This window comes from Bufo bufo, chromosome 7, assembly GCF_905171765.1.
Source record: "Bufo bufo chromosome 7, aBufBuf1.1, whole genome shotgun sequence".
NCBI classification, from domain to species: Eukaryota; Metazoa; Chordata; class Amphibia; order Anura; family Bufonidae; genus Bufo; species Bufo bufo.
The window spans coordinates 156,670,905-156,689,259 of NC_053395.1; the positions used below are offsets into that span (position 1 = coordinate 156,670,905).

Genomic DNA, 18,355 nt, shown 5'->3' on the forward strand with positions numbered 1-18,355 from the left:
GTTTCTTTGTACAATCATAACTGTGAATGAGCAGGTCTTTTTTTCAGCTTCCCTAATGTATCTTTCAGCCATATTATTCCCTGTTTCAGCTGCACAGCTAGATGCATTTCTCTCACAAGCAGGGGCCATCTGCCTTCTCTGTACTGCTGTGAAATGTTTTCCCTTACTTCCCACTATGTTGTTCTGAGCTCTGGAGTTCATAGAACAGATACAGAGGGGGAAATCACACATACAGACACATAGGAGGCTCCTGTAATCTTCAAAATCAGTGTAGAAGCAATTCCTTTATCAGGCTCAGGATCTCAGCTACCTCTGACACCCCCCACACTTTCTGTGAGCCGTCTTCTGAGTCCCTGTTACCAGGGGCAGATCTTGCCTGACAACAGGCAGTGGACTGCAACTTAGGAGAAGTGAGACACCTAGTGGCCATGCCTTTACTGCTTTTTTCAGGTGGATGCAGGCATATATTTTAAATGAGGCTATTTAAGAATTGGCCAATTAAACCATTCCAAATTAAATGAAACAGTGTGAAAGTACAGTGACCCTTTAAGTTGATGGTAATATTCTGTGACATATCTTTTTCTAATTCTCAGGATGGAGCAAGCAGTAGCTCATCCGGTAAGGGGGTGTCTTCTCAGTGCCTGTTTGACCTTCTACAGTCTCTGGAAGGGGAAACGCCTGACACTCTTGATATACTGGAATTGGTAAAAGCTGAACGGCCCCTTAAATCATTAGGTGATTATGTATATTAAATGCCAGATACACAGTAAAAAATTTATTCGTTTTGGTCCTCAATTGAAGGATTTCTATGTTTCATGTCAACGCTATCAATAAAGTACAGTGCGCCCTACGCTATTATGGTGCTCGTGCATCAAGGAGGTTAAATGCGAGACATAGTAATGTTGCAAGTTTAGTGCAATTAGCAAGCAACCGAATGGCAACATCTGCAGGGAGATTTGTAGGTTGTAAGTGCCCTCCGATCAGTTTACACCCATACGTCCAAAAGAAAAAAAGTAATAGGTAAATTACTCATTTCTTTCCCAGGATCATAATGATGTAGGGATGGAAGTTGCACCCAGGCCCTGGTGTCTGAGGGTACCCAAAGGGTCCTCTGCCATATAGGTAAGTATCAAAAGCAGAACCTGTTCAGGGCACTGTGACAGGAACAATTCTATTGATTTCTTAAAAATTCCAAAGACATGTTATTTTTATTTTAGGGAACATGTTTCGAGGGAGGATTGCCCTTTGTCTAAAATTGTACCTGAAAAAAGAGGGCAAACCTCCTTCAAAATGCGTTGCCTTAAACAGGTTTTCTAGAAGTATTTTGGTCATGAGTATCTGATTGCTGGTTGTCGGACACCCAGGACCTCCGCCTACCAGATGTTTGAGAAGGCAGTAGCGCAGTAGCATCGCAGCCTTCTCACAGCTTTGCCTTAGCCATGTGACATCCCGTTCATCGGTCACATGGCTCAGGCGCAGCTCCATTAAAGTGAATGGGGCTGAGCTGCGATACCAACCACAGCTGCTATACGATGGACAATGGTGCTGTGCTTGGTGAACAGAGAGGAAGCCGTGGCGCTGCTGATACCTCTGTTGCCTTCTCAAACAGCTGATCGACGGGGGTCCTGGGTGTCGAACCCCCACCGATCAGATACTGATGACCCATCATCAGTATAAAAGAAAACATATCCTTCACATCTCGGCATTTTTGAGAAATCCATAGAATTGCTCTTGTCACATCGCCACTAAACAAATTCTGCTTTTGTTACTAACCTACCTGGATTCGCCCAGTGGTCTGCTGCTGAGATCTGCCGGTACAGGACTGTGGCTGCAATCAGGAGCCCCCACCGAGATGCTCGTTTGGAAATTGAGCTCTATAAGTTGTGGTTCCAACAACCATACAAGTTGAATAGGATACTTACCTAAAAATACTGGTCTTGTAATATCCTTGTAGTCCTCCACAGGAGGTGCTGCCTCTTTTCTCTTACCTTCCATATAAAAAGAAAACAGTATTTAAATAGCTCTTGGTAGGTGGGGGAAGGAGGGGGCGATATTAAAGATTTTGCATCATGGCACAGGAGTTTCAACATTTGCCTCCGTTCCTAGAAATTAGGTGGTTCAAATTATATATGTTCATGTAAATGTATGATTTTAATTACAGTGATAAATGTACGTAATTTTAGGCCGCACGCACATGGCCATTGCCATATTGCGGCCCACATATAGCGGGTCCGCAATACACGGCCATATGCACCCCTCATCGCGGATGCGGACCCATTCACTTGAATGGAAGCACGGATCGGATGCCCACAGAAGCACTATAGAGTGCTTCCGTGGTGTTTCTGTCCGTGCCTCCACACCGCAAAAAAGTAGGACATGTTCTATTTTTTTACGGTGAGGACGGATCACGGACCCATTGAAGTTGAATGGGTCTCAATCGTCCAAGCTGCCGCAAGGATGTTGCCCTTGCATTGGGGACTGCAAATTGCGGTCCCCAATGCACGGAATGGCCGCACAACGGCCGTGTGCATGAGCCCTTAATTGGTAATAATTGGTGATTTTTCTTGCAGATTTTTGCTATGGCAATGAAGACATGGCTTTCTCCATTAGTGAATGCATCAAGCTATGTGTGACCGTGGTAGCGTATGCTCCAGAGTCATTCCGCAGGTAACTTATTCTTATTAGAGGTTTTTCTCAATTTGAAAGAAGTCAATAACTGTTGTCAAACAGATAGAACATTATAGAAAGAAAATAGATATAGAAACATAGAAACATAGAATGTGTCGGCAGATAAGAACCATTTGGCCCATCTAGTCTGCCCAATATACTAAATATGAACAGAATTGTCTACCAAATACGTTTGTTTCTATGCTGCACCACAGTAATATGTTTGGTTTCTATGACACTTTTTGTATTTTTTTCTTGTTATTATCGAGTATATATTTGTATTTGCTTTCGTTGCCAGTCTTGTTTTATAGCGAATGGATTTCTATGCACAATGGGCAGAAGTTTTATGACCAAGCAACAACATATTAAAGTGATACCCCAATGGTTGGAACCTCATGCACACAACCATATCCATTTTGCGGCCTCCAAATGGCGGATCTGCAATACATGTTACTGGCCATATGCGTCCCACGTTTTCCTGTTCCATATGTCCAACCCTATGTTAAAAATGCAAACAGACAAAAATAGGACGTGTTCTATTTTTATTTTATGGGACAGCGGAATGGACTTACAGATGCGGACAGCACACAGTGTGCTGTCTGCATTTTTTGCAGCTCCATTGAAATGAATGGGTCCGGATCCTATCCGCAAAAAATGTGGAATGACCAAAAATACAGTCGTGTGCAAGGGCCCTTATTGTCTCATTACTTGCTATGGCAGCCTCACTACCTGCTGTAGGGGCTAATACTGTATTTTATTTGAGAGTTACCTGAAGCAATGTTACATGCAGATAGCACTAATGTGTGCCTGATAATGTATGCACATGATGAAACAGACATTATTTCATTAATTGCCAGCTAACATTGTTCTTGTCATGTCTATCGCTCAGCCTCCAGATGTTGATGGTGTTGGAAGCACTGGTTCCTTGCTATCTGCAGAAGCTAAAACACCAGACATCCCAGTTGGAGACTGTTTCAGCTGCACGAGAAGAAATTGCTGCCACTGCTGCTCTGGCCACGTCTCTGCAGGCCCTCCTGTACAGTGTAGAAGCATTGACAAGGTGAAATAGAGAACTACTGAAGGTGCCCATTCACCTTCAATATGAAGGCTTGTTTGGTTGAGCTCTCCCGACTCATATCCATATCCATGAAGTTCGGTTCGGCCAAGTGTGTATGTGCTTTCAGTAGGGAGAGGGTCACTGCCAGACACTTCTTGTGGTGGTTTATCTCTAGGAAGAACAAAAAGATTTATCAAAACTGATGCAAAGGAAAACTGACTTAATTTCCCATAGCAACAAACCATATAGATCCTTTCATTTAACAAGGGAGCTCTGAAACATGAAAGACAGCTTTCCTTTACATCAGTTTTGATAAATCTCCCACAAAGTGCTTTGAGAGTTGGATTTGATCCCAGAGAACCCTTTTAAATAAAAAAAAATGTGGCAGCATACCTCAATTGTATAATGGTCGATACCAGGACTGAAAACTCTTATTTAGTGCATTACCAATTATAAGCAATGGATTAGTAATTTAGAAAGTTGGTTTAAATGATGTATTGTTTTGATTTTAGGCCCATGACTGCTCCTCAAATGAGTCGAGGTGACCAGGGCCACAAAGGTGCAACAACAGCAAATCACACAATGTCAGCTGGAGTCAACTTGAGGTGAGACCTTAAATTGTGCATAGTTTCTCAATATAAGTTACTTGTATCACATGAGAAAATGTATTTAATAACTTACTATTCTTCAGAGATAACCTTCACCTCCTGGAAGAAGGTCAAGGGATGCCCAGGGAAGAACTGGATGAAAGAATCGCACGGGAAGAGTTTCGGAGACCACGAGAGTCTCTTCTTAATATCTGCACCGAGTTTTACAAACATTGTGGCCCTAGGTTAAAAATTCTTCAAAACCTAGCTGGAGAACCACGAGTCATCTCACTGGAACTGCTAGATGTCAAGTCACACATGAGGTACATGCTTTACTGAATAACAAAACACAAGTACATTCTTTTCTTTCTTACACAGTGAAACTAAATGATAATGTTTTTCATGTCATGTTTTTATAGGTTAGCAGAGATAGCCCATTCACTCTTGAAGCTGGCGCCTTATGACACACAGACTATGGAGAGCAGAGGCCTGAAGCGTTACATCATGGAGATGCTTCCCATCACGGACTGGTCAGCAGAGGCAGTGCGACCAGCCCTTATCCTTATCTTAAAAAGGCTGGATCGTATGTTTAATAAAATACACAAAATGCCAACTTTAAGGTGAGCAGATGCTACAGAAACGTGGCTTGAGTTTCTGATGTTGCAAACCTTGAAGTAAGGGCATGAAATACAATTTACTTTCCTCTGCTACTGGCCACAACCAAGTTGTGGTGGTTTCTTTGGGCAATAGCAGAGGAAATGAGTTAAAAAAATATCAAAATATCAGGTAGGTAAAAAAATGACTACATGCATTGGGTAAAATAGCTTCACAAGTTGCCCTCCTCAGGTTCTCATCTCATTTATGAATGCCACCAACCAACTCCTAGACTATGCTCTGACCCAACTAGTGGATAGCAACATCACAGGACCACTTTTATCCTGGCCTCCATCTATAACATTCAATGCGGAGTGGACGTGCCTAAGGCTCAAGAAAATAGCGCACAATAGGGTACTACGTCCTAGCTTTTCAAAAGGACAAAACGTACTTAGTGATTAGAGGCTCACCTTTTGCAGTTGTGTTATAGTAGGCACAACTCTACTGTAGTCATATCAAATGAAGAAAACAGGTGCCTTCGGGTGTGCGGCCGCAGGATAAGGATCCAATGTAGAAGGTTGTCCAGTCCCTCTTTACTGGCCGTTACGTAAAAGAAAGAAGAAATTCTGCTTTTGGCGCTCCAAACCCCGATCAAGGCAACTTGAGTTTCAAAACTTCTTTTTATTCAATGAGATGGATTTTCAATAAAAACAACGGGTTTCGGGGAATTAGTATCCCCTTCCTCAGGTTAAACACATCTATTTGTTTAACGTGAGGAAGGGGATCCTAATTCCCCGAAACGTGTTGTTTTTATTGAAAAAATGCATCTCATTGAATAAAAAGAAGTTTTGAAACTCAAGTTGCAGAATTTCTTCTTTCTTTCCCATCTATAACAGGGATAAGTAACCTTTGTCACTCCAGCTGTTCTGAAACTACAACTCCCAGAATGCTTCCTTCACTTCTATGGGAATTACAGGATCAGCTGAGAGAGTGTGCATGCTGGGAGTTGTAGTTTCACAGCAGCTGGGATTGCCGAAGGTTGCTGACCCCTGAACTATAAGATATTTATGGCAGTCATAGCCGTCTCATCTGGGCCCAAAGGCGTATAGAAAGCTCAATCCACTGTTGTACTAATTTCTGGTGCTCAAAATCTGATACAAAATTCTAAGCAAGGTCCATTCAAATCAGTGGCAGTGATGTCACTGTAATTTCAGAAACAGAAATGACTGAGCAAAGCATCGGGACATTATGCTCTCATGCTAATTAGTACTGGAAATCAGTGGAAGTCCAAGATCAAAGTCTTCACCATTGTGATCTTTTCACATAGATTTATGACAGATCAGTAGATATTTTTGACTAGATTTACTCTTCAAGGAAATTTGGCAGAAACATAAATGAATATAATAATGATGTGTATTTAGCTGTACCTCTTGTGCAGCAAGTGTGTGCATTTTTTAACAGTATGCCTGTTGTTCTCTGGACCATAACTTTAAGCAAGTTCCTGTTTGGGTGGAGTAGAGTGTACAAGTGTATTTGGAAACAACCACTTTCTGATCATCATTAGCTGTTTTACTAGAACATACTTCTCTTTAAGGCCTCCTGCACACGAATGAACACCGACCGTGGGGCAGCTGAGGCGTATCGCGGACCCATTTACTTTAATGAGTCCGCGATCCGCCCGTTCTCCAAAAAGATAGGACATGTTCTATCTTTTTGCGGAACGGAAGTACAGGACGAAACTCCACGGAAGCACTCCGTAGTGCTTCCGTAGGGTTCCGTTCCGCACCATTCCGCATCTCCGGATTTGCGGACCCATTCAAGTGAATGGGTCCGCATCCGTGATGCGGAATGCCCACGGAACGGCGCCCATGTATTGCGGATCCGCAATACGGCCACGGAGCGCAGACGTTCGTGTGCAGGAGGCCTTAAAGGGAACCTGTCACCAGTTTTATGGTGTCCTAACTAAGGGCAACATAAATAAGTGACTGATTCTCTTAGTAAAATGCTGGGTCACTTTCTTTAATTGACCCAGTCAATCTGCCAACATCTTGTATTGAAAAGCTCCAGCTGATAATGATGAGTCATGAATATTCATAAGCTCCTGATTCTCCCCGCCCACCTGCTGCTGAATGACAGTTATTGTCCATATAAATCAGCAGCAGGTGGGCAGGGGAGTGGCTATAGCTCTGAATTAAATATACGCTGGACTCAATGACATCACGCTGGACTCAAATCAGCTCATTAGCATGCGGCATCTTTGTGTGTATATTATGAGGTAACCATCTGTCACACCAGTAAGTGAATACATCTAAGGTACTTTTTAGTAGTTAATGATTGTATATAATTAGTTAGATTATAATCAAATATCCACATGACAGGTTCCCTTTAAGCACAGACTCACTCTTGAACAGCATTTCTCTTTACATCTTTACATAAAAAGATAAAGGGAATTTTTAGATCCCTGAATGTAAAAGATATCTAGATCTCTGAATGTAAAACATATCTTCAAATCATTTTGCCTTCCTCTTGATCAACTTGCAGGATAACAGGCTGAACTGGATGGACAGATGTCTTTTTTCAGCCTTATAAACTATGTTACTATGATGTTATTCTTAATTTTCCATGTCACTATCTATATTAAAGGGAAAAAAATCCTGCAGTTTTTGCACTGGCTGCTAACTCTAATAATAGGTGCCACTTCTTCGTCTGTACAGATCACTTTTAGACAGTCATCTCATTATCATCACAGGCAGGATTACAATGACAAAGCTTATTGGGAAAGCTTATCTACTCCTTCCTTGTACAATGACCTTTGCACAAGTCACGAGCATGCCTAGAAAACTCTCGCACACAAAAGTCAACGAGGTCTCCTACAGAACATTGTGTCTGTGGTCCATGTGACTACCATAAAGCAGTCTATTGGCGCAGAAGATTTGCAACTGTTTCTATTAGACCTTTTGTCCGTTTTTTTTTTCTATTTCTGGTTGTGTCAAAGTCTGTCTCTGAAGGAATTCATCCCGGTCATGGTATAATATATCAGTAGTAATAAGTCGGTGAATGTTGATATAATTTTGAAATTTCTTTGATGCAAATAGGTTTTAACACATTATGACCATGGAAGATGTATGTAAGAGATCGGATCACCATTTAAAATCCGTAATTTCCTTTTAACTTAGATTTTTCTCTAACCTTGCTTCCCGTTGTATTACAGGCGACAGGTTGAGTGGGAACCTGCCAGCAATTTGATAGAAGGGGTTTGTTTGACACTTCAGAGGCAGCCCATCATTTCCTTCCTGCCTCACCTTAGGTCTCTGATCAATGTTTGTGTGAATCTGGTGAGTAAGATGGAACCATGGGGTCTTCTGGTCTGTTGCCACGTTGCTGTCTGACCCCCATGTCTGTGCTTAAATCCTGCATGCTACATGGAGCTTCGTGTGAGGAAGTAACCAGATATGTGCTGTCTCATATTTGAGTTTTCTCCTGTATTTCATTACTTTCTGCCTTGTTTATGTTGCAGGTTATGGGTGTAGTGGGGCCCTCTAGTGTTGCTGATGGATTACCCCTTCTCCATCTCAGCCCATATCTCTCCCCTCCTCTGCCCTTTAGCACAGCAGTTGTCAGGCTGGTGGCCCTGCAGATACAGGTTGGACAAGCATTTAATTTTGTATTGTTGTGTAGACATTGTACATCCTATCCTAAAACAAACCATTGTTTTTAGCCATAAGGACATACACACAATTTACAATAAACATAGTCATTTAAGTTTTGTCCATGGTTTTCTTTTGACATGTAGGCATTAAAAGATGACTTCCCTCTGAGCCATGTGATTTCACCTTTCACTAACCTGGAGAGAAGAGAAGGGATGTTACTAAACCTGCTCATTCCCTTCGTGCTAACAGTTGGATCAGGAAGCAAAGGTTTGAATTATATTAAAATCATCGCATAAAGCAAAATAAATGCTCGCATAACAGACTAAGACTAGTTTCAGGCTGTTATGGCAGGGAACGGCCTAACGGTCTTTCTGGATCCGACGTTGCCGGAAGCTACATGAATGCCGTCCCTCATGTAGCTTCTAGCAATGCCAGATCCAGAGAGACCCGTCAGGCTGTTCTCTTCCATAACAGCCTGCCGGATTTCCCGAACGCTAGTGTGAAACCAGCCTAATGGAGGCCATACACATTTAGTAACTGATGGTGAAACGCTCTTCACCCAACAGATATTTCTCACGACCTCCCCATACACATGTACACTCGGCGTGGTTCAGCATTCATGTGTTGTGAATGGATAGAGGGAAATAAGCCAATGACGGCTTTGTTAACAACTTACCTGCTTTGAAAACAAAAGATCAGAAATGTTGAACTTCAACATGCAGAAATTTTCTTCACCGACATAGGCAGAACGAACATCAGCAAAAAATATAATAAACATTAGATTGTTGGCCAACCTTATAAATAAATATATTCATGAACACTTCCCAAATATTGTTGGCCAACCTTAGTCTAATGTGTATGGCCACATTAAGAGATGAATAGCAACTCCACTTCTATCATACTTTACGTTCAAGCTATAGTCCACATTCATGTCCATCTCAACTCTTCCCCTTTCTTGTTTTGCAACAGATAGTCCCTGGTTGGAGCAGCCTGAAGTGTTCTTGCTGTTGCAGACTGTGATAAACATTCTTCTTCCCCCACGTATTATCAGTACTTCCCGCAGTAAGAACTTTATGCTGGAAAGCTCACCAGCTCACTGCTCCACCCCAGGAGATGCTGGGAAAGACCTGCGCAGAGAAGGGCTTGCTGACTCCACAAGTCAAGCTGCCTATCTTGGTAAGATGGTTAAAGCTGTGTTCCCAACCAGTGGCTCCAGAGACTCCTGGGTCCCCTGCATCCTTATTTCTTGCAATTATGACTAGGATAAATGTTACTTTATCATGTGTTCCCTTTTAATATTCAGTGTAGCTCAATAAAACCTCCTGTATTTTAATTCACATTTGCTGACATTGAACAAGTTTACAATCTCTTGCACATAAACGTACCTATAAGTAAATCTCTTATTTCAATTTTCTGAATATGGTACTATGGGAAACAGAGGATTAGGCAACAAATTATAATCCATCTTTTGGAGATGCCCACCCCAGCCCTTAAGTATAATACACTGCCTGTCCAAAAAAAAAGTCGCCACCAAAAAAAAAATAGATTCTCAATGGGGTTAAGGTCTGGACACTGTGGTGGCCAATCCATGTGTGAAAATGATGTCTCATGCTCCCTGAACCACTCTTTCACAATTTGAGCCCGATGAATCCTGGCATTGTCATCTTGGAATATGGCCGTGCCACCAGGGAAGAAAAAATCCATTGATGGAATAACCTGGTCATTCAGTATGTTCAGGTAGTCAGCTGACCTCATTCTTGGAGCACATACTGTTGCTGAACCTAGACCTGACCAACTGCAGCAACCCCAGATCATAGCACTGCCCACACAGGCTTGTACAGTAGGCGCTAGGCATGATGGGTGCATCACTTCATCGGCCTCTCTTCTTACCCTGATGCGCCTATCACTCTGGAACAGGGTAAATCTGGACTCATCAGACCACGTGACCTTCTTCCATTGCTCCAGAGTCCAATCTTTATGCTCCCTAGTAAATTGAAGCCTTTTTATCTGGTTTACCTCACTGATTAGTGGTTTTCTTACGGCTACACAGCTGTTCAGTCCCAATCTCTTGAGTTCCCCTCACATTGTGCATGTGGAAATGCACTATTAAACATAGCCCTGAGTTCTACTGTTGTTTTTCTTTGATTTGATTTTACAAAACGTTTAAGTGATCGCCGATCACGATCATTCAGGATTTTTTTCAGGCCACATTTCTTCCTCGAATATGATGGGCCCCCACTATCCCTCCAGTTTTTAATAATGTGTTGGACAGTTCTTAACCCAATTTTAGTAGTTTCTGCAATCTCCTTAGATGGTTTTCTCTGCTTGATGCATGCCAATGATTTGACCCTTCTCAAACAGACTAAAAAATTTTTCACGACCACGAGATGTGTCTTTCGACATGGTTGTTTAAGAAATGAGAAGCAACTCATTGCACCAGTTGGGGTTAAATAACTTATTGCCAGCTGAAAGATAATCGCCCATGCAGTAATTATCCAATAGAAGGCTCATAACTATTTGCTTAGTTAAATCCAGGTGGCAACTTTTTTTTTGGACAGGCAGTATATATTCTGCTCCTACCCATCAGGAGATCTACAGTTGTTTCTTTCAAACTGCCTGCAGTATCAGGTCTCGGGCAGTTTTTCTGAGGACTCACTTGGGAACCTGTACTATTAACCGATCTGATGTTGGACAAAATCATAAGGGCATTATTGTGGCTCCTCCCCAGTATTCACCCTTTAACCTCCTAGGATGGTCCCAATGTACTTGGCAGCTGATCTACTGAGATCTAATGAGCACACCAGAGACACAGGCACAACATAGAGCACTGGCAGATGAACAGATTTCATGAACCGAGACATACGGACTACATGAATTTGGACACTTGGACTTCAGGAACAGACTACAGGAACTTAGACACTGTAGTCTGTTTATTATTACTCAAAAGTAACGGATGCAAGTACAGAAGATATATAGTGGCCTCTGGCGGACGCAAAAAAAAACTTACATGGGTCGGTGCTGTATGTTTTGTTGTATTTTTAGACCTATTTTTCTTGGACTTAGCATTTCATTAAAAGTAACTGTAATCGCAAGAGGAGCCATTTCCATAATTTTATCTTTGTTATATCATTATCCATCTTTACTTTATGTCCTTATTTTCCAGCTCTGAAGGTTATTCTGGTCTGTTTTGAAAGGCAACTGGGAAGTGAATGGTATCAGCTTAGCCTACAAGTGAAAGAGATGGCCCTCAGGAAAGTTGGTGGTTTAGCTCTATGGGACTTCTTGGACTTCATTGTAAGAACAAGGATCCCAATATTTGTACTCTTGAGACCCTTCATCCAGTGTAAGGTTAGTTTTCTTTTTCTGAATTCTAAAATTCATGAAATGCCAAGGTTTCTGAATACTGGAAAATTAGGCTAAATAAGTGGAATAATCTTATAGAAGAGGCAATAAAGCAGCATACAGATATTATAAGAATCACATTATACCTTGTGTTGCAGTATCTTTGTGCAGTAATACAATGAAGAACTCAACTCACCTACTGTATATATGCAATTATGGACCTCATCCCTCCATAAGTAAATGTATCGCTGATACTCATACATGCATACATAAATCCATATAGGCTAAAGCACACCCCCACAATCCTGTGAGATATGTCTCCAAAATGACTGAAAACATAAGAAACTGGTCTATATTGGTGTCACACAACCAGGGAAATATCTCAGTCTTTAACTCAAATTGTTTCAGTAGATTGTATAGTGGAGCTGGAGTGTTCATCCGATTAATTAATGATACATTTTAGTAATGTCCATTGTACTTTTTACCTCTAGCTGTTGGCACAACCAGCAGAGAACCAGGATGAGCTAAGTGCACGTCAACACATAGCAGACCAGCTAGAGCGACGCTTCATCCCACGGCCTCTGTGCAAAAGTTCTCTCATCAATGAATTTAATAGTGAACTGAAGATCCTTAAGGAGGCCGTACATAGTGGATCAGGTATGAAAACAGCAGCGTATTTTCCTTCATATGAACAATAGAGAAAATGATTTTTTATTTATTTTATTTTTATTATTTTCAAGTTCATATTGGTGCATTGGCCATGATAGAGCAAAATAATACAGGCTGTAAATACAGCCACAAAAATAATTATTTCCCATTGTTTATATAGCACCAACATATTCTGCAGAGGGGTACATCATTACTCACATCAGGTCCTGCCCCGGTGGGCCTCGGTACCTAACTTTCCCCATATCAGTCTTTACTTTCAGCATTTTTTTTTTGTGTGGGAGGGAATAGAAGAAAAGCGATGTAAACACAGGGAGAACATATATATCGAAAAGTTTTTCTCCTTGTTTATTTGCATTGATTTCTTTTTTTTTATTACATCCTGCACTTGTTTAAAGTAAAGCTCTCTTGACATTACTGCCAATGGCATTTATTTTGGTCGGTTTTCTTTATTCACAGGAAAGTTGTAGAGCAGCAGACATTATAAATGTCATCACGAAAGAACAAAAACCTGACTGAACTGAGCCTAGCAGTAGTGTGACCAGAGCCTAACTTAGGCTACTTTCACACTTGCAGAGGATCTCAATACCAGAATTTAACGGATCCGTTTTGATTTTGCACATTAGGGTGCATCCGTTCCGTTAGGATGCGGTTGTGTGAAATCAAAACAGATAATACATTGAATGTCAATGGGTGACGGATCCGTTTTTTTAGGCTCCTAAAAAAAAGGATCCGTCACCATTGACTTACATTGTTTTCAGTGCCGGATCCTTTCTTTTCCCGTTTTTATGACTGGACACAAAACCGCAGCTTGCAGCGGTTTTGTGTGTGGTCACAAAACGGAATGCTGTCAGAACGGACGACATCCTGATGCACCCTGAACGGATCTCTTATCATTCAAAATACATGAGGACCAATCGGAAATGTTTTTTCCCGGTATTGAGATCCTCTGCCTGTGAAAGTAGCTTTACTTTTTTCACTCAAAAACCTACTGTATATCTGTGTCTTGCAGCATACCAAGGGAAGACGTCCATCAGCACAGTTGGCACCTCCACCTCAGCTTATCGCTTGAGTTTGGCCACAATGTCTCGCTCCAATACAGGCACTGGGACTGTTTGGGAGCAAGACAGTGAGCACTCACAGCAAGCCTCTCAGGACACACTAAGTCGTACGGATGAAGAAGAAGAAGAAAGTAAGTATAGAGTTTGTGGGAAAGGGGGCATAACCGGGCAATGTGACGATGCTTGACATTTTTTTGGTCACATGCAGCCCACATGTTCCATACTTCCAGCTCTTTGTCAATTAAAAAGTAAAGGGGCACTTCTGTTGAAAAATGCTCTGTTTTATGCAGAACTGAATTTTTAGTTTTTAAAGGCTATAGACACCTTCGGAACATTTTTTTTTCTAATTGCATTTTACTCTATTTGGGCAAAAAAAATTTTTTTCAATCAGTCTTTATAAAAAAAAATTCTGCTGTTTTTGTGATATGTGTGGTTAAAAATCAGCTTATTTCAAGACTCTCCCTCCTGAGTTCCCTCAGCTGACAGCTCATGTGAAGCGTTATTTCTGATCTGACAGCTCACAAACACTCCTTAGCTAAACTCCAACTGATAAAAATATGGTTTAGACAAGTGTTTATGGGGTTAGGAGATCAGAGATAAGGCTTTACATGAGCTGTCAGCTGAAGGAACAGTTTGCAAATACATTAGACAGGGTTTTAACTATATCTATCACAAAAATTGCTGAAAATGTATAATAAAAACCAATTGAAAAAATTATTTTAAGCCCAAACAGAGTAAAATGCAAACATAAATACATCCCACAAAGGTGTCCATAGCCTTTAAAGCAGCTGTACGTCAATTGTACTTTTCTTATTCCTTGAATTGCCCCATAAAAGAAACATTATGCAGTCACCTTTTATACAATCTCTAAACACCAAAAATATACAATTACTCTATTACTCATTGAAGTACAAGGCAACTACATATAATGCAGCTACATAAAGTACTTAAAGGGGTTATCCAGTCCCCAGTGTCGGGCCCCTCACAGGTAATATATTTACCCCGCTCCCTGTGCCGCTCCTGGTCCCCGCTGCTTCTCCCTGTACACAGATGACAACATGCAGTGTCGGGGGAGAGCAGCCAATGGCAGGCAAGGAACGAGCCTCCCTAGCATCGTGGGGGATGCTGGGGAGGCTCGTCCTCGTCTGCCATTGGCTGCTCTCCCCCGACACTGCATGTTTTTATCTGTGTACAAAGAGAAGCAGCGGGGACCAGGAGCGGCACAGGGAGCGGGGTAAATATATTACCTGTGAGGGGCCCGGCACTGCGGGGGGAGGGGGTTGAGAAATTGGATAACCACTTTAAAGGAGCACTCTGATGGGATAATTTGAAATAAAAAATAATAAGTGGTGCATGCTCTCCTTACCAGTCTCTGCCATGGCCCTGGCTCCTCTCCGCTTCCTCTTCTCAGGCTCCACATGCCAGAAACGGCTTTGACTGCTCACTTATGCGGTCCCTAGCTGGGGCGGTCACCACTGCAACCAGAGTTTGGCTGAATGGGCAGGCCAAACCATTTCCAGCATCGACGAGCCGAGAAGAGGAAGTGGAGAGTAGTCAGGAATGTGCTAGTGACGGGGAAACAGAAAGGTGAATACTCACCATTTGTTGTTTTTGCTCTCACTGACCCAATTTTTATGTAACACTGGGATACCCTTTAAGATATCAGAGATGCTTCTGCAATAAAGAGTGATCTGAACAGCCAGCATGACTTTTTTTTAAACTTGTTTGCCTTTAAGGGAATCTGTCACCAACGACCTCCTTATCCAATTGTTGGCACAGACAAGTAGCTGTGGTTCACCTGATTAAAACCCTGCTTTTCTTTTGTTGATCCGAGGCTCCGTTCTCAAGTAATGATACGTTTTCTTAATATGCAAATTAGGCTTTGGTGCAATGAGGGCATCACCATTGCTCTTGTTTCAAACAAGCTCCACTCATTTCTGTGGTCAGCCCCTCCCCGGCTGCTTTGCCACTGCCTCGCCCTTTAAATCAAAGCAGCAAGGGAGGGCTTGACCATAGAAAGAAGTGGCGTTTGTGTGCAACAAGAGCAATGGTGACACCCTCATTGCACCAAAGGCCTAATTTGCATATTGGGAAAAAGTATCATAACCCGGGAGTCTTGGATCAATAAAAGAAAAACAGTGAACCACAGCTATCTGTCTGTGCATGCAGTGGGTTGGGGAGCCCTGGTGACAGATTCCCTATAAAGCACAAGTCCATTGTTTGCTTTCAGTTCCTCTTTTCTTTATACATGACTTAGCAGGCCCTCAAATGTGTTTCCCACAGTTCAAAATACTGAAGGTTTGCCTTGTATATTCTGGCAGCTGTAAATATGGTGATTTAAGGCTAGTTTCACGTTAAAATGTTCTGGGAGAGGAACAGCCTGCCGGAGTTTATCATATCCGGCATAGCCGGATACTACCTTTCCCCGCCGGAGCCCATTGACTATGGGACCCGTCGTGGATGCATCCTGTTTGGCATTAGTGCTGGGATTCGAGCTGGACAAATACCGCTGCAAATGTTTTTTCGTCTGGCCGAATGCCTGGCGGTGCTGTGGCAGTTTCTGGCTATGTTGGATGCAATGAACTCTGGCAGACTGTTCCTCTGCCGGAACATTTTAGCACTAGTGTGAAACTAGCCTAAGGCCTCCTGCACCCTGTCGTTTTTTTTCCCCGTTTACTGGGCGTTTTTTGCGTTCCGTATCCAATGGTTCCGCAAAAAAAAACGGAATGTACTCCGTATGCATTTCGTTTCCGAATTTCCGTTTTTCCGTTCCGTTTTAACATAGAACATGTCCTATTATTGCCCGCAAATCATGTTCTGTGGCTCCATTAAAGTCAATGGGTCCGCAAAAAAAACGGAACACATACGGAAATGCATCCGTATGTCTTCCGTTTCCGTTCGGTTTTTTGCTGAACCATCTATTGAGAATGTTATGCCCAGCCCAATTTTATCTATGTAATTACTGTATACTGTATATGCCATACGGAAAAACGGAACGGAAAAACGGAACAAAAACTGAAACACAAAGGAAACAAAAAACGGAACAACGGATCCGTGAAAAACGGACCACAAAACACTGAAAAAGCCATACGGTCGTGTAAAATAGGCCTAAGTACAAATAAAAGTCACAGCCACCTATTAAATCTGTAGCCACTCCAGAATGGGCAGACAAGTAGTAAGTTATTGGACAGTCTTTCAGAGTCCCTAATGAATACATTGTTAGCTATGTTCGGGAAGATCCTGGAGATCTCCACTGGAGATATTTTCCTCAAAAACAAATTATTTCTTTAACTCAAGTACAACAGGCAAATCTGTCTTCAAGATCTTGGACATTCCCAGCATGTGGGGGATACTTTAGCGTGACTCCATACAGTTGCATGAGAATTAAGCTGTTACTTCTATTTATATTGTAAAACCAAATCTGTTTGATTGTAGATGACTCTGTGAGCATGCCCAGTGTGGTAAGTGAACAGGATGCTTACCTCTTGAGTGCCATTGGTAGAAGACGTTTCTCAAGTCACACATCCAGCTTGTCTGTCCCCCAGGCTGAGGGTGGCATGCTTCCCAGCCAAAGGTAAACTGTGCTGTCCATCCATCACGTGGTGATCAAGAGCCCATAAAACTTAGCTTAGCCATATCATGCTTTAGATACACTCAAAAATTATTTGCTTATAAGTTATCACAATGCATCAAATCGTAACAATATGAGACGCTATAAGGCCATCACTGTTCCATTAGGTTCTTGGTAGTTCAGTGTATTGGATAGGCTGGCAAACAATGGTAAATCCTAGAGAAGCATGATATTAAAATCAGTATTATTTGTTAGCAGGGATGAGCCGCACACTGCAATATCTTCTGCTGGTTTTAATAACATGTATCACTGTTATATTGATTAGATTTGTTTCTGTATTCCATTAACTTTGTCCATGAATGTTAGATGTTGTTAAATTGGCTGATTGTGAAACCTGGCATATTGAGGTGACAAGATCCCACCGGCACCAGGCACCTATGTTACAAAGTGGTTACTACTTTGTATGTTATATAGCAGCACCATTTTTGTATAAATGAACAAAGGGAGCACATAAATGTTGGCTGTGTCTGATTTGATCTCTACTTTTTGGTGCTTTTTTTTTAATTGAATTTACATGAAACATGGTCATGATTTCCAGGACCTTTCACTATTGTGTGATTAAAGCAGCAGAACTAGTGTTTTTCCTACTTGCATCATATGATTCATAGGCATCTCTACATCTATAAGGAAAAATGCATGCAACCTACACAAGCTTGGTGTACTGTATAACAGTACTAGTACTGACAGTAAAAGCAAGGAGTATCTCATTCACTAAGAATTTCCAGGTCAAGATTTATAGGCAGAGCAGTAGTTAAAGGGGTTGCCTGCGACTCACATATGGATGACCGATCCTTTAGGATACGTCATCAATATCTGATCGTGGGAATCTAACCTCGGCCGATTAGCTGTTGGAAGGGGCCACTGAGCTCGGGTGAGAGCTGTGGCCTCTTCCTAGGCTTGTGACGTTACATGAAATTTGTGCAGTTCAGCCTCATTCAGGTGAATGGGATTGAGCTGCAATACCAAGCACAGCTGCCATACAATCCTGAGGGTAGGTCCTCAATATCTGAGTCCCGGACAATCCCATTAAGAAAATGTTGTGCCCTATACTTGTTTGGATCCAGTCACACCTGTCATCATAACAACCCTTTCAGTATTGC

At 41.9% G+C, this 18,355-nt stretch overlaps 1 protein-coding gene across 2 annotated transcripts in view; it reads left to right on the forward strand.

The window, feature by feature from the left end:
- UNC80 (unc-80 homolog, NALCN channel complex subunit) overlaps positions 1-18,355 on the forward strand; it is a 198,232-nt gene that overhangs the window by 143,236 nt on the left and 36,641 nt on the right. For both annotated transcript variants that reach the window (XM_040441035.1, XM_040441034.1), the window contains 14 exons: positions 594-735; positions 2,571-2,667; positions 3,557-3,727; positions 4,237-4,329; positions 4,416-4,634; positions 4,731-4,931; positions 8,117-8,240; positions 8,423-8,548; positions 8,699-8,822; positions 9,525-9,731; positions 11,719-11,903; positions 12,389-12,554; positions 13,576-13,755; positions 17,060-17,198. In XM_040441035.1, coding sequence (XP_040296969.1) covers positions 594-735; positions 2,571-2,667; positions 3,557-3,727; positions 4,237-4,329; positions 4,416-4,634; positions 4,731-4,931; positions 8,117-8,240; positions 8,423-8,548; positions 8,699-8,822; positions 9,525-9,731; positions 11,719-11,903; positions 12,389-12,554; positions 13,576-13,755; positions 17,060-17,198 — 2,174 coding nt within the window. The remainder of the gene's footprint in view (positions 1-593; positions 736-2,570; positions 2,668-3,556; positions 3,728-4,236; positions 4,330-4,415; positions 4,635-4,730; positions 4,932-8,116; positions 8,241-8,422; positions 8,549-8,698; positions 8,823-9,524; positions 9,732-11,718; positions 11,904-12,388; positions 12,555-13,575; positions 13,756-17,059; positions 17,199-18,355) is intronic.